This window comes from Petaurus breviceps, unplaced genomic scaffold (assembly GCF_028583685.1).
Source record: "Petaurus breviceps papuanus isolate PSGF00001 unplaced genomic scaffold, PetGlider_PUasm1.0 151, whole genome shotgun sequence".
Classification (NCBI taxonomy): Eukaryota; Metazoa; Chordata; class Mammalia; order Diprotodontia; family Petauridae; genus Petaurus; species Petaurus breviceps.
The window spans coordinates 31,293,003-31,310,464 of record NW_027185712.1 but is presented as its reverse complement, the minus strand read 5'-3'; the positions used below and the strand labels follow the sequence as shown (position 1 = coordinate 31,310,464).

The window sequence follows — 17,462 nt, the reverse complement described above, 5'->3', positions numbered from 1 at the left end:
GACAAAGTACAACATCCATTCCTATTAAAAACACTAGAAAGTATAGGAATAAATGGAGTCTTCCTTAAAATAATAAGTAGCATCTATTTAAAGCCATCAGCAAGTATTATATGTAATGGGGATAAGCCAGAAATATTTCCAATAAGATCAAGTGTGAAACAAAGGCATCCACTGTCACCCCTCTTATTCAATCTGGTTCTAGAAATGTTAGCAGTAGCAATTAGAGAAGAAAAAGAAATCAAAGGAATCAAATTAGGCAAAGAAGAGACCAAGCTATCACTCTTTGCCAATGATATGATGATATACTTAGAGAATCCTAAAGAATCAAGTAAAAAACTACTTGAGACAATGAATAAATTTGGCAAAGTTGCAGCATATAAAATAAACCCACATAAATCCTCGGCATTCCTGTATATTTCTAATGAAATTCAACAGCAAGAGATAGAAAGAGAAATGCCATTTAAAGTTACTGTAGACATTATAAAATATTTGGAAATCTACCTGACAAAACAAACCCAGGACTGTATGAACACAACTACAAAACACTTTTCATACAAATAAAGTCAGCTCTAACTAATTGGAAAAAACATCAATTGCTCATGGCTGTCGAGCTAATATAATAAAAATGACAATTGTACCTAAATTAAATTATATATTTAGTGCCATACCAATCAATTTACCTAAAAATTTCTTTATAGAACTAGAAAAAATAGTAACAAAATTCATTTGGAAAAACAAAAGGTCCAGAATATCAAGGGAATTAATGAAAAGTAATGCTAGGAAAGTTGGCCTAGCTATACCAGATTTTAATCTGTATTACAAAGAAGCAGTCATCAAAACTACTTGGTTCTAGCTGAGGAATAGAACAGTGGATGAATAGAATAGATTGGGTATATAAGGCTCAGCAGTCAAAGACTATAATAATCTACTCTTTGATAAACCCAAAGACCCCAGTTTTGGGGATAAGAACTCACTATTTGACAAAAACTGCTGGGAAAACTGGAATATAGTATGGCAGAAATTGGGCATAGACCATTATCTAACACCATATACCAAAATTAAGTCTAAATGGGTATATGATCTAAGTATAAAGGATGATACTGTATGTAAGCAATCTGGGAAAGCAAGGAATAGTTTACCTGTCAGATTTATGGAGAGGGGAAGACTTCATGACCTAACAAGAATTAGAGAGCATTATAAAATGCAAAATGGATAACTTTGATTACATGAAATTGAAAAGCTTCTGTACAAACAAAGCCAATGTAACCAAGATTAAGAGGGAAGTGGGACATTGGGAAAGAATTTTTACAACCTATGTCTCTGATAAAGGCCTCATTTCTAAAATATTCAGAGAATTGAGCCAAATCTATAAGAATACAAGTCAGTTCCCAATTGATAAATGGTCAAAGGATATGAACAGGCAGTTCTCAGAGGAAGAAATTAAAGATATCTATAAGCATATGAAAAATGCTCTAAATCACTATTGAGTAGAGAAATACAAGTCAAAAGAACTCTGAGGTACCACATCTCACCAGTCAGATTGGCTAAGATGACAAAAACAGGAAAATGATAAATGATGGAGAGGATGTGGAAAAATTGGAACACTAATACATTGCTGGTGGAGTTGTGAACTGTTCCAACCATTCTGGAGAGTGATCTGGAACTATGCCCAAAGGGCTATAAGTAATTTCATATCCTTTGACCCAGCAATACCACTTCTAGTGTTGTATCCCAAAGAGATCATAGAAGTGGGAGGAAGACCCATATGTGCAAAAATATTTATAGCAGCTCTTTTTGTGGTGGCAAAGAATTGGAAATTAAGGGGATGCCCATCAATTGGGGAATGGTTAAACAAGTTATGGTAAATAAATGTAATAGAATACTATTGCACCATTAGAAATGAAGAGCAGAAGGGCTTCATATTTACTTGGAGAGACTTATATGAATTGATGCTGAGTGAGAAGAGCAGAATCAGGAAAAAATTGTACACCATTACAGATACAGTGTATGTGTGATGACCAACTTTGATAGACCGGGCTCTTCTCAGAAATGCAGGAATATAAGTAAACTCTCAAAGACTCAAAGAAATGTCTATATTCATAGAAAGAACTAGAATGAACAGAGTTTGAATGCAGATTGAAGCAAATTATCTGCTCTCTTACTTTTTATTGTTTGGTTTTGTTTCCTCTTTCCATTCCATCTGCTACAGTCCTTCTTTATAACCTGACTAATGTCTAATGTGGAGCTATTTGCAGATCCTATACTTGATTGTATGCTGCCATGGTGGAGGGGGTGGGGTGGAGTGAAGGGAGGGGAAGAAAATCTGAAACTCAAAGAACTGGACAACTGAATCTTGTAAACTCAAAGTAAACTAACAAATTAATAAAGACCCCCCAAAAATATATAAAAAGAAAAAAAAGACAGAATAAATTTGAATTTGGATTTCTACATTCCCTAGTGCTCTCCTTTCCATTCCCATTTTTCTCTTTATCTTGGGCCTATAATGATTTGCTTTCATTTAAAATGCAGTCATAGAAGAGTATAGAATTTCAAGTAATAGCAATCATGTTCTGCCAAATTTCATGTGAAAGTATTAGCTGGACCAATTTTGAAATTTGTTGACAATCAAGGTGGCTTTTCTTTTAAAAGTCGATTACAATATAGGAATATGTTCATTATAATGTAGGGTTAGAAATTAATTGCACATTTTTTTTTGCTATGGCTATATAGGCATGCTACTAAAGATCTTGAGAAGGTAGAAATAAGATAGCACAGATCAGGTAACCATTTCACTAATGGGGTCAAAGAGTCCTTCAAGTACAGCATTGCTCATTCTTTTAACAAACATTCAGAGTTTGATCAGGATATCAGAGTTGGTCCTTATCCTGACTTCAGGCTTACCTCCAGGATTGATCATGTAGAATTTTATCATCAAATGTAATACCTCACAATTCAACAAATGTTTATTGAGTACTTATTCTGTGCAAAGAGTCTAAGTTCTGGATCATTATACATGGTCTTCTCTGATCATCAAGGTGGCCTATGGGGGTCTTATACTACTGCTAATAAAATAAGTATGATAATGCCCCCTACTCCGAACCAAGTGTTTGATAAGGATGGTTAAAAATTATAGGACCTCAGAGGCCATTTAGTCCAGCTTCTTTACTTTATGGAGGAAAATGAGGACTATGAAGGTTCAATTATTTGCCCAAGGTCACACAGGTAATAAGCATAAGGAGCAGAATTTACACATTAAATCACAAAGATGTAATTTCAGTTATAGATAATTTGTAAATTTGTATACCACATTAAGGCTTGCAGAGCAGTTCAGTCTCAACCAGAAGCTGCTAAATAGTGCAGCACATAGTATGCTGGGCCTCAAGGCAAGGAAGACCTATATTCAAATCTGGCTGTATGTCCCTAGGCAAGTTACTTAACTTTTATTTGCTTCAATTTCCTCAGCTGATAACAGTGATAGCACCTACCTCACAGAGCTGTTGTGAAGCTCTAATGAGAAGACATTTGTAAACAGTTTAGGAGACTGTAACTGCTTAATAAATACTTGTTTCCTTCCTTCAACTACTGTGTGTGGTACACAGTGCAAGTATAACCTTACCTAATTTTACAGAAAATTGAACTCAGATGCTAAGTAGCTTGCGATCCTGTAGAGAGTAAATGCTGAAGCCAGGACTTGAACCCTGGTTCCTAACTCAAGTCGTGGATTCTTTCTACTATACTACATTAGCTTCCTACATTGGATTTGTGTATGTTCAATTCAACAATGTTCATTATGTGCCTTCTGTGTGAATGTCACCATGCTAATCAAAGGGTAAGCAAAGATAAAATATAGTCCTTGCCTTCTAAGAGTTTACATTCTGTAAATATAAATTCTGTAGAGAAATATAATTATACAGATAAGGTGCACTATAATTTGAGGATGGAGAAGTACCAACCAGGGGGATCCAGAAAAGATTACTATGAGAGGAAAAACCCTGACCTAAGCCTTGAAGGAAGTTCAGTATTTTAAGTGGTAGAAATGAGGAACGAGTTTGGTTCAGGAAGGCAAGACATCTAGAGTTCACATTTCAATTTAACAAAGTGTTCATTTTTTCTTTTTTCTTCTCATAGTCATTCTGTGGTCTGTGTATGGTTCTTATTCCCATGTTAAAGGTAGAGAGGTGGGAAAATATAAAGAAGAGAGTAGCAGTCAGAGTTAAAGTGCAGGACATTTATGATGACCCAGCAAAGGAGACTGAAAAGAAATTGGCAGACAAATAAAGGATTAATACAACAAAAAACACAATGTGAATGTTTAAAAAAGATACATGGAGGAGAGAGGAGGTAGGCTGCAGAGGGTAAGGTGAGGATAATCAGGTTTTTCCGTATGAATGGTCAGTACTTAAAATGAAGTGTTTAAGATCTACCTTCTGGTATAAACCATTTCCAGGGGGGAAAGGGGTTTAACTAGTAAATAATTTATGCTTGTTCTCTTCAGTACCATATATATGAATCAAGAAAGACCTTGATTTCAGAAGAATCAAAGCCACAGTTGAATCAAAGGTCAATGGGAAGACTCAATAAATTTAAGCGGTCTTCAGCACATCAAGGCCACATACAACTGTAAAGGAGATTGCGCTGCTTATGTAGTGATACTGATCCATGACAAATGGATAGTTTAAATATTGCATTCAAAATCACAAAATATTCCCCTGCCCTTCTCCTTCCACCCCCTTTTCCTCCCCAAAAAAGGTCTACAGGAAAGGCTTCAGCACATTGGTTTAGTTCTCTCTGGAAAATTCATAGAAGGAAATGTACTTGTGTGGAAAATGCTTACATCAATGAGATCTCATATTCTTTAACATTTGAAGGACCTCTTTACTTAAGAGGCTATGATAACGTGTTAAAATTGAAACATAGTGTTCAAGTTGCTGGTTAAAATGAATAAGCTGGAAAAAAATTATTGAGAGTATGTGTACAAGAAAGTATCTGGAGCTGGGAGGAATAAAGAAAAGCTATAAGATATAGTCGCTGTCCTCAACAAGGCTACATGGTTAAATTGGCAAACAAGACTGCTACATAGGACAATAAGCAAATAAATCAATAAATGCATAAAGATAGCTGATATTTTTATTCTGCTTTAAGGGTTGCAAGGTGCTTCACATACATGTAAAAAAAAAACTTCTGGGTTTAGTACCTAGGGACCTGAATTCAAATCCCAGCTCTTCTAGTTATTACCTGTCTGACCTTAGATAAGTCACTTAATCTTTGTAGCTTCTGTTTCTTTGTCTGTGAAATGGAAGAATTGGAGTGAATGATTCTTTTTGGATCCTAGCCTACAAAACTTTGAGGAAGGTACTGAGGGTTTTATTATCCCCATTTTGCAGGAAAAGAAACTAAGGCTCAGGAAGATCAGTTATTTTCACACAGTCACACAGTTAAGAGTTTGTAAGTGAACTCAAGTCTCTTCTGACTTCAAATACAGCATTTCTCCACTGTACCAGGCTAGCTCTTATGAACAACACCAAGAAGTGTTTTATAACTAAATGCTAAATTGTACAGAGGCTGAAACAATTGGCAGAGATAACTGTTCAGGGAAGAGGAAGAAAAAATAAGAGTTCATATTTGAAGTTAAAAAAGTGTTTGTTTTTCTTTTCTTTTTTCCTTTTCTTCTCAGTTACTCTGTGGTCTAGGTAAGGTTCTTATTCCCATGTTAAAGATGTCAGGGATATTGTGACTTGCACATTTTTGAGCCACAACTAAAAACCATGACTTCTGACTTTAAACTAAAAGTCATTAGCTTTCATGAAATGGAATTAAGATGGTCCTTTTACATTATATATTTGTAAATGTGACTTTAACAGACTTCACTTGAAAGATCCTTCCTTGATGAGGTTATCATTTTATAACGGTATTAGCCATTGCCTGTTTGAGTTTAAAGACAGCTCAGAGACTTTAAACTATGAAGTCTGATACATGTACATAATCTTTTGTGATATATTTATTTCCTCTTAAGCTAAAAAAGTATTCTCACTGTAGCTTCAATACTACTTAGCAGAACATGGATACAATCTAATGTGTGTAGAGTGAAACATAATACAATAAAGAAGAAATAAAAATATACTTACCGGCAGGAAAAAATACTTTTGTGTATTCTGAGAATTGTGGCCAGCTGAGTCAGGGAAACTTGAATTTGATGTGTTGAAATCTGAGGGGAGCATTATCTCTGCCTCATTCAGGAAAAACTGTGAGAGGAAAACAATTTACAGTGTATTATTAATATAAGCTAGATCAAGAAAGGAAACTCATTAATTACTCATTGTTTCCTTTATGGTAAAGGAAAAATTGAATTGCTTTTGTTGACAGGTGTGTGCCTTTTAGCTTTAAATATATCAATGACTTTCTATCTGGAACTTTCTGAAGTTTTCTATCATGATGAAAAATGAATGATTGTTTAGCTAAGCACTTAATCACTAATGTAAAACAAAGAGGTTAATATTAAGGATACTAGCTAGCCCTTTTGCAAGCCTGGGGATATTTCTTAGCTAAATATTTATTTAATAGTGAAAAAATGTCAGGATCAGATTGCAATGAAAATATCAGAGCTTTTGCAAAGTATTCTGTAGATCTTTCATTGATTTTATTTCAGACCCTGATTTAAATGAGTCAATCAACATTTAAAAATATATGATAAAATACATTAAATTAATGAGCAAAATGCTTATTAATTTAATGAGCAAAAAATTGCTCACTGTTGGTTTAGGATCACCACCACCAATTTCATATTATTTCCCCCTATTTTATAGGTTAGGAATTCTTCTAGTCACATGGGATGGGGAGAGTGTAGACTATTATATTAAAAATAGCAAAATTCTTAGAAAGATTTATCCTTCAGAATAGAAAGGCAGATATGTCCAATATAACATGATCCTGAGGACATAACCCTTTCATGGTTATTTGCTATATTAGCATCCTAAATAAAAGTGATGATCTATCTAGAAGGCAGAGAGTATACTAATTTCTACTTTAATGAGGGGATGTGAAGCTTAGGAGTTTTTAGTTTCTGTCTATGGACAAAACTAGTCACTGATCCATAGTATGAATCACTCACCAAACTGGTCAGGTTTTAAACTTCCCAAAGTCTTGACTCTCATTTTCTCTACTGCAAAGATTTTACTTTTACTTATTCTAGAAAGAATTTCCTGCTATATAGTCAGATTTATAATATTAGCATTTAAAATTGAAAGCTTTTCCATCTTCTCATTTATTCTGTTACCTTGATTTACTCTCATGGTAGAGGCTCCCTAAAACATTTAAATATTAGTCATTTTAGATTTTTGGCTAAATACAACAAATATCAGCTAGAAAATATAATATATATTTGGGATAATGCACTGAGATTCTGAATAGAGGATTTTCAGCCTTCACATCACTTAATGAAATGCAGGAAAATGCTAATTTGAAAAGAATCAAAGAAACTTTTGATCTGCTACTACAGAAGTGATTGAAAACATTATCATCACTATTCGACTGCTACTGTGGGAGCCATGAGGGGGGAAAAAACAAAAGCCTTAAATCAGATAGGAAGGGATGCAGAAATTTCTTGGCAAAAATTATGAGTTCAATATTTTATAAATACTGCTTCTGGGGGAGCAGAATATAATCCATTTGCATAATAATGTATCAAGGACTGACAAGTTCAAGGAAAATGCTTTACTTTGGGGAATTATAAAAGTAGACATTCTAGATATTAAAAGCATAGCATTAAATTCTTAATTATATCACCACGTAAAAGGGAAGAAGCAAAAATAAAATGTCTGGGACTCTAAGGTTTTCCTTTTTTTTTCTTCCAAATCCTGAAGAGCAATATGGTATTTCTTTAAATTGTATTTTGAACAGAGCTTATTATAACAAATGGGATACAATTTATAAAACCTAATATGAGTTGTAACTTTAGAAATTCTGAAGTCTGCTCTAATTTTTCTATTCTAAGATCATATCTTTCTCTTCCTCACAATGCTTCATGCCTTCCAAACTGGAGTAGAGTTTGCATCCCAAGGATTCCTTATGATCAACATCCTTGATGTTCCTTAAAATAGATATTCCATCTCCCAAATCCAGCCATTTTGGGCGGCTATCCCTCATGCCTGGGATTCTCTCCTTCCTAATCTCTACCTCCAACTTTCTTCAAGTACCATCTAAAGATCCTGCCTATTCAGGAGGCCTTCCTGTCACTTGCTTTTCATTGTAAACCTAGGGGTACATAGGAGTTGCTTAATATACTCTCACTGAATGACTAATCTAGAAATAATGCTTTGAATGACTTCACTTCTATGATTGATACCATATTCCTATGTTTTCAATGGGTGGGGGAAGGAAGAGAGAAAATTTAGAACTCAATTAAAAAAAATTAATGTTAGGGGGGGGGCTAGGTGTAATGCCAAGCAAAGGCAATCCTCTGGGGTGGAATGTAAAAGTAATGGAATTTAAAGATCCCCCTTTATTGGCTTGGTTTTTGGATTGATTGTGTTAAAACCCAGAGCTTGTGAATCCCACTTGTGGGATTGACTTGTTGATGTGAAAAGAGAATGCTGAACTGGGAGGAGCTGGTGACGTAAATTAAGAGAGACACAAGAAAAGAGAGAGGTAGAAGAACTTTTTGGAAGCAGCATCTTGGAGGCAGAATGAGAGATGGAGAGGATTGCTGAGGGCCAGTTTGAATTGCCCAGGACTTTTGAGAGCTGCCACCCAGAGCTTCCAAGGACTGAGGAGACATGGCTGTTATGCTGATACTTTGTCTGTCTGTTTTGATGTTGTTTTGCCAGATTTTTTCACAGGTGAAGGACAGTCCTGTTGTTGCAGAGGTCCTTGAACATTGCTGTTGGTTCAGAGCTCTTGAGACTGTTCTGCAGAGAGTGAATTCTGTCCACTGGTGGAGGTCAGTGCTGTTGTTGCAGAGGTTCTGGAACCTTGTTTTTGGTTCAGAAGCCCTCAAGGACTTTCTTGCTGTATGTTTACAGAAATCCTGGAAGGGGGGTTTGCTAATGTTTTCAGGGGTCCTAGGACTGTTCTGCAGACAAAGAATGAGTTAATGAAGACACTGGCAATGTATCTTGTGGCCTTGCTAAGCTTTGTCTCCCCAGGAACAAAGATTGCTGAGACCTTGCCTCAGGTCAAGATGAAGAAAAGACCTCTCTTTGGGTATTAAATGCTGTGCTTAAGCTTGTTGTAACTCTGGGGTAGATTCAATTCTGATCCAAGGGTGGGGAACTTTTGCCTTTTTTTTTGTGCTCTGTGATTGAACAAATGAATGTACTTTACTTATGATTAGAAACTAATTTCCATTTGAGAAGAGGGGCTTTGTGATGGACTAAATGAATGTACAGCCTAGGGGTGGAATAGTATTTAGAAGAGGGACTTTGTGATTGATTAAATAAATGTAATGTCCAGGGGTGGGGTAGTACTTGATTGAATTACACTTGGTAAATGTTGTATTTTGAATGATGTTATATTTTGATTTTCTCTGTTCTTAATTTTTCACTGAATAAAATGGAGAGCACCTATGCTGGTATTTTGAACCTTGGGAAGTTGCCTTTGCTTGGCATTAAACTAGGTGGCGCAGTGAATAGAGCACTGGCCCTGGAGTCAGGAGGACCTAAGTTCAAATCCAGCTTCCCACACTTAACACACAAACAAAAAAATGGGCTGTGTGACCTTGGGCGAGTTGCTTAACCTCAATTGTTCTGCAAAAAAAAAAAAAAAGAATGTTAAAAATAAATTAATTAGTTAACAAAAAAATTCTTGTTTACTTTATTTGATTTTGGCCTCTATGCTTTCTATACACAGTAATCCCTCTGCTGGGAACATCTTTTGTCTCTCTCTTGACTTGATTGTTACCACCAGTTATTTAAAACACAGCTGAAATGTCACATATTCTTGGAAACCATTCCTGACCTCCCCCAGTCAGTAATAATTTCTTCTCCCCAGGCTGACTTCACATAGTTTTGTCTACCTCATACACTTACATGTGATGTGTGTGTGTGCATATTTGGACTAACTCCTTTACATGTGTGCTACATGAGTGGTCATTCCTCATACTGGTTTGCCTTGTTACCACATTCATTCTCATAATCCCAAATTCTAAGCTATTCCAGGGATGTGTTTTTATATTTCTTTACTGATGAATAAATTTGCAACTACTTTCTTATTAATTAATATTAACTCTGAACCACTACCTCACTGCATTAAATATCATAAATAAAAAATATCAAAAATCATAAATAAAAATCATCAATATCAAATAAACTGGAGAAAAAAATTTCCCCTAAAATAGTTAATAACCTCTATGTATCAAAGTCCCTAAATCTCATGGACTTAAATAAACCCTAAGGTTATTGGTTCATTAACAGAGTAACAGATAATACCAATGACATACATAATTATTTATAATGTTTTATCATAGATAACAGTCAGTCACTTCTCACCATCACTTTAATTCATCTCTTCATTTTTGAAGCATAGTCCCACCACTCAGTTTCAAGATACCAATTAAAGTCTCTTCTCAAAAATCTTCTTAATTATTCATGATATAAAGGTTAGACAAAACCTTGTCTTATCCTCTTTTCATCCTGACAGGAAAAGTCTCTTCACAGGCGACAATTAAAACTAAAACCTTTCCAAATAGTAATTAAAGCTCTTTTTGTTCTCACACACTTCTCACATATCAAACTCACACTCTCCCCTCTGACTCTTTAAGGAGTGTCTGTACAACTATCACTCTAATGGATTCCAAAGACCTTTTAAAGGAACTAACCATTTAATCTCTGCTGGAGAAGCTATGGAAGCTAGTGTTACATATATAAAATTAATTCCAACATTAAAGTTATTTACATTTTTGTTTTATTCCCACTGGTTCTTTTTTGTTTGTTTCTTTTTAAGAGACCAAGATGCTTAATAAGCTTTAATAAGGAACCAGGAATTTGAGTTTAGTCAGGAAAAAGTACTTTCACTGATTGTGGTGAATTGCTTCAGTTCTTAGGAGTTTCTCAGCAGGTAACTCTGAGTCTATGTCTTGATAGGGCTTAACCTTAGAGGTCTGCAGCCTGCCTGGGGGCTGAACTGATTTGGTTTTCTGGATACAAATACTCCAGAGGAGCCAGGTAATCTCCCACACAGCACCTTCCCATTCCCCTTCCAAAGCAACTAAATGACATCTACTTCTATCATTCATTTTTGTGTATCATTCTGAAGCTGAGGATTTCAACCTCATTCCCAAAGTCCCAGCTTTCCCAGGACTTCCCCTCTTTCATCCTGAAGCTCTTCTGTTGGGTCAGCCTAGGTCTGGATCTGGCAGAGCTCAGGGTAAGGAGGGAGCAAAAGTCAGCAACATGAGGTCAGAGTCTCAGGACAGGGGTTCAAGTTAGGCAATATAGTGCATGCTGGGTTTGTGTTCAGGAAGGGCTGTGTTTATAGATATCTGCAGGTTCTTAGTCCCTGATAAAAAATGAAACTTGAAAAAGTGATTTATAACTCCCACCATCCTAATTAACACTGGTAATTTTGCCAAGTGATAACTGTCCTGCTGGGTACCAAAATTGTGTTCCATAAGAAGCAAAAGATTCCTCATAGAAATTTGAAGGAAAATGACTAGCATGTCTGAGTTTTCATAAAGCATATTCTAAGAGACAGAAGGAACCAAGGTATGGTTATGATAGTATATGTGTGGCCTTAACCAAATCACTTATGATATGGGCACAGTTTCCCCATCTAGATATGGATGAGTGGATAAATTCTTAGGGTTTCATGATACTTCTAAATCCTAAAATCCTTTGATCCCAGGAAATGTATGTAAACACGAAGCTACAGACCTTTTCATGCTTCTCTTGATTCTTATATTGAAAGTCAACTTTTCTATTCAGCTCTGGTCTTTTTATCAAGAATGCTTGAAAATCCTCTGTTTCATTGAATATTAATTTCCCCCCCTGAAGTATTATACTCAGTTTTGCTGGGTATTCCCAATGTTGAATTAAAAACTCCAAGAGAGCAAGGGCTATTTTTTAAATCTAAAATTGAATCGCACCCCCACCCCTACCCCCTCAGGCTCTTGCACAGAATTCTACACATAAATGTTCACTGAATGATTTCTTAGTTAATTGAACTCTTGCTATAATTTAAAATCATATGCTCTTCTTTTGCCCCTATGTGATTGGGAAGCGATTGGTCATACCATCATTCCAATTGTAGCATGAGTTGAGTGGAGATCTCCTGATCAACTAGGTCCCCCAATCTACTTGATTAAATTAAAACGCATTGATGTTTGGAAGAAAGAATTTTCTGAAGTGAAGAATTCTAGCACTTGAGGATGATGCGGCAACTCTCCATCGGTCTATGATTCCCATGAATAGCTGTGATGTGAGGTTGTGTTGAAGATGCCTGAGGACTGAGTCAGGAGGAACTTTTCCCTTTGGTAGTCTATAAGAGGGGGAAACAACTCTACCTTTTTTTCTTTGGGCCTTGGCCCTTTTGGGATAACACTTGTATTTCCAGAAGGGAAGGATTGCTTTCCCTCCCTTCCCCCAGAGGCAATGTCAGTTATTAACATAAGATGGGAACCTATATACTTGCTGAAGTGAGCCTGAAATGGATCTTCACTAAGGCTCCCCTAACCCTCACCTCATTCCCTTTTAGAAATATTTAAAAATCATATATTTTCAGTGTCTGTCTAAGGTTCTTCATCTCACCTGAGTAGAAAACCTTCCTGGTACTTAATTTATTCCGAAGAAACAATGCCTTGAATGAAAAAAAATTGTTCCTTCCTTATTATTTTAAGGTCTAATCAGTTCCTAAAGGAACAGGCATAATCAGTCCAGGAGGGAATCCTTCAAGAAACTGATTAGACTAATATCTTTAGTAGGAACAAAAGGCTCTTTGCTTAATCCAATTAAGAATATCCTCCTTTCTCCCCAAGTAGATCAGACTGAATGGATTTAGGAAAATGAATCTCTAGGAAGTGTCCAAAGATGCTAATATATAGTATTGTTCTCTTTGATGATTTAAACCTTGTCCCCTAAACTTTGTTTCCTCCTTAAATCTTAATTACCAAAGTTTGTGTTTGTTCTCAAACTCTATAAACTATAAGATGAAAATTATTTGTATCCAGGAGATTTTCAAAAGTAGTATGAATCTAGCCCTTTGGATTTCTCTAAGTAGATGAACTTTGGATTTAATTAATAAATTTATTTCTAATAGGTTCTCTAGTAAAAAAAAATGGCCTGCCTGAGACTTTTTCTTTTTTTTAAAGCAATCGAGGTTAAGTAACTTTTTCAAGGTTACAAGGCCAGTTATTTCTAGGTGTGGTGCTAAGTATCTGAGCCCTGATTTGATCCAGGTCATCCCGACACTGGAGCTGGTGCTCTTACTCACTGAGCCACCTGGCCACCCCTAAGCAATTGGGGTTAAGTAACTTGCTCAAGGTTACACAGCCAGGTGTTTCTGGGTGGGTGCTAAGTGTCTGAGCCTGGAATTCGATCTCCAGGTCTTCTCAACACTGGAGCCGGTGCTCTTACTTGCTGTGCTACCTGGCCACCCCAGACTGTTTTTCTTCTGTATCAGTTATGGCAGTAACCTCAGGATTTTGAGAGTTTGGTTGTTCTGCAGTCCAGTCTGCAGGATGTCCAATAGTTTTGGACCTTACGTATTTCTCAGATAAAGAAAGTCTGAGGCAAATGGAAATTATCTATTCAGTAGTCCTCTACAGTTGTCTTTGCCTTTGAGGAAAATATGAATGTGATGGTTTATCATTTTATATTTTTCTGTATTAATCTACTAATCAAGCCCCTGATATATAATAATATTTTATCAGATTCTTAGAACTAGTTATTAAGAAACAATCTGGTATTTTTTCACCATCTTCTTTCCTCCTTCATTTCAAAAAAATATTTCAGTTGTTCTTAGTGTCTTCTGGTTTCCACAACCCTTAAAAATGCAGAAACCCAAACTTCATATGACATTTTAATAAGGATTTGAATTGTAGAATTCCTTTCAAGATTTTGTATGTTATACTTAATACAACTCAGCAACATGCTTTTAAAAAGAAGTGTACAAAATTGACAATTTGCATTCAATATCAGGTTTATTTCTTCCTAGGAAGTTTACTAAAATGTCATTGTTCCAAAAGTCCAGATAGATTACTGTGATTGCTGCTTCCTTGTCTCTTTCCTGTATAACACAAAAAGAAACTGAATTGACCCTCCAGAGTTTGCTCTTCATAAGGCCATGCTAATTGCTGTCCTGTAAAATTTTTAGGTAGTTGCAAACTGATTGGTTAAAGACTTTTTTCTTGTGTGTAACAACAACAAAAAAAACTATGATTAAAATATAGTAAGATTCTCAAAAGAACTTTTGAGAGTAGCATGAAAAATATGATGCAAAATACATTATGAAATATGTCAAGAAAAGTGTGGCAGTGCTCTCAACACTGAGTGTTAATCCTAAACATCAATATAAAAACAGTAAAAATCCACATGAAGATATTTGAGCATATTTGAATTTCCCAATTTTTCATCTAGATATTTGGCGTTCTACACCTACTTCTTGAATATCAGAAACAAACCTAACAGACTTATACATATAGGTTTATTAGGCAGAGTGCACTTGAATTTCATCTTTTTCAAGTCAATGCAATGAAAATATTATAGCATTTTCCCTTGGAGACAAATTCTGAAACAAACTTGAAGTCCTCAATCCCATATATCTTTTGTAGACCCAAAAGATACTATTCATCATTTTCAAAAGTAAGATAATTTTCCTAACTTGTATTCTCCTTTCTCCTTCAAATACTTCACTTGAAAAAATCTATTAAGTGACCTGTAGTAGAAAAACTATTGGTCAATATTTTTTTTTTAAAAGAGTCACTATGTTAGTAATTGCTAAAAATAACTAGAGAGATGAACCAATAGTAAAAACTTAATAAATGTTCTGTATGTCTATGTAAACCAAATAGCCTTTTCTCAGTCTTCATCTTTTTAGCCTCTCTAGTTTTTGACACTGTTGATCAATTCCTTGTCCTAGATTCTCTCTTTTCTCTTGGCTTTTCAGAACAGTGTTCTCTTGGTTCATCTATTGCACCTTTTAAAGCTTCTTTGCTGCATCATTTCCAATGTCCTTCCTGCTAACTGTGGGTGCTCCCTAAGGCAGATAACACCTCTCTCTCTCTGTATATATATATATATATATATCTAGTCATCCAGATTTTCAACCTCAAGATTCATCCTTGTCTCTTTCTTTTTTCATACACTTTCCCATACCAAATCAGATACGAATCCTTGTTGATTCTACCACCATATTTGTTCTCATACTTATTTTCTTCTCTCTGATCATGAATTCACCACCAGGCCCTCATCATTCAATATTCCAGCCAGATTAGTTTATTGTTTCTTGCACTTGTTATTGCACTGCCCATTTAGAATGACTATGACTTCATAGAGGCTATATATCTGTACCTTCACATTCCTGATATCCATTTCCTTTTAACCTTTGACTCTTAGAATTTTTGGTTTTTCAAGAATCATCTTATTTGTCAACCTTCATAGAAAACCTTTCATGACCTTTCATATTTTTAGAGCACCATTTCTCTTCAGATTATTTTATATTTACTTACCTGGTACATAGCATATCTCTTAGCAGGATGGAAGCTTGTTTGATGTATGCACTATTTGTTTTTGTAGTTCTAGCATCCAATACAGTGCTTTGCATATAATAAATGTTTATTGAATTGAATCGAATCAGGTCTAAATTATTTTAAACTATATCCTCAATTTTTCTGCTTTGACTAGATGAATATTTTGTAAGGAGCACATGGTAAGGGATGATGGCAGATGGGTACTTATATCATGCTGAGGTATAGATGATGGTAGTAGTTTTTACACTGTAACCTGATATATCTCAAAAGTTCAGGCAATTTGAAAAGCTGAAACCTGTTTCTCAGGAAATAATCACAAAATTCTCTCTCTCTCTCTCTCTCTTTCATTCATTGGATATCAGAGAGGAAGGAGTTATTCAGCTAGATATATTTCTTAATGTTGATTTTCTATCATTTTAGCAACTAAAAGTGTTATTTATTATCATTTCAATTAAACACCTACTTATGTACAAGGCACTATGTTAGATGCTGAAGACCCTACAAAAAACAAAACACTCCCTACCCTCCAAGGGTTTATACTAAGTGTATGAGGACCATCTACTGAGATCAGTATCACTGATTCCATGGCACAGATAGACCTTTTGCTACAACTTTGAGAGAAGTGTCAGCTCTTGAAGGGCTATGATCTTTTCTCTCTGGGTTTACAGGAACAGAAAAAAAATCATGCAATTTAGCTTATCTCTTGCCTAATAGCTGCTATAGACTGCACCAAAAGCTAATTCAGCAAATAAAATCACTTGTTTTTATTTCTTTCTTCAAAGATAATTTTTTAATCTATCTCTGCTACAAACCTTTCTACCTCATTTACCAAGGAATAGATTGCTTTGTGAGGAAGTAAGTTTACAGCACATTTCTATTATTATACAATATACATTTTCCTCAAAATACACCTTTGTATTGTGCAAAAGGCTTAGCCCTGACCTGAATGTTGATCTTATCAAGTATTTATAAACATTGAATTAGTTACCTGTCATTCATTCCTTCTCTAACCTGCATATATTTAGTTAGAAAAAAATTAGTCTTTTGTTGCTCAAATTAAATCTCATTTCTTTTTTTCCCTTTTTTAAAAACTAGTTAATAGATACTAGTTACATAAGGGGCAAAAAGCATCTTATAAAAAGAACTTTAAAAAATCATAGGCTTTTTATTTCTTTACATGACAACACCCTATAAAGTATTATGTCAAATGCTTAATCATTTTATATTCTCATTGCATGTTTTAATATTGTCCAGTTTAGTATGCAAACTTTAAAATAAAATCTTTTTACTTGCTTTATATAACATTTCAGCACTGTTGCAACACAGATGGACAATGTATTTAATGACTTGGTTATAGAAGATTTACAGAATTGCTTCCTTGTTAATGGAATGAAATTAAAAGAGCTTTGCTCTTTGGAAGGAACGCTCTGGCAAATCTTGATAGCATACTAAAATCAGAGGCATTACCTTGCCTGCAAAAGCCTGTATAGGAAAAGCTATGGTTTGCAGTGTATAAAGTGCTGGGCCTGGAGTCAGGGGAGACTTGCCTTCCATAGTTCATATCTAGTCTCAGAAACTTATTAGCTATGTGACCTTGGGTAAGTCAACCCTGTTTGCTCCAGTTTCCTCATTTATAAAATGAGCTGGAAGGAGAAATAGCAAACCACTCCATTATCTTTGCCAGGAAAACTCCAAATGTGGGGGGGGGGGGTCACAAAGAGTCAGACACAATTGAAAATGACTGAATAATAACAAGATGATTTTTCCAGGAGCAATGTATGGCTTT

General features: G+C 35.3%; 1 protein-coding gene across 1 annotated transcript in view; it reads right to left on the bottom strand.

Moving 5' to 3' along the window:
- ADCY2 (adenylate cyclase 2) overlaps nucleotides 1-17,462 on the bottom strand; it is a 586,315-nt gene that overhangs the window by 65,595 nt on the left and 503,258 nt on the right. The window contains exon 17 of the mRNA XM_069076933.1: nucleotides 6,126-6,242. Within this exon, the coding sequence (XP_068933034.1) occupies nucleotides 6,126-6,242 (117 nt within the window). The remainder of the gene's footprint in view (nucleotides 1-6,125; nucleotides 6,243-17,462) is intronic.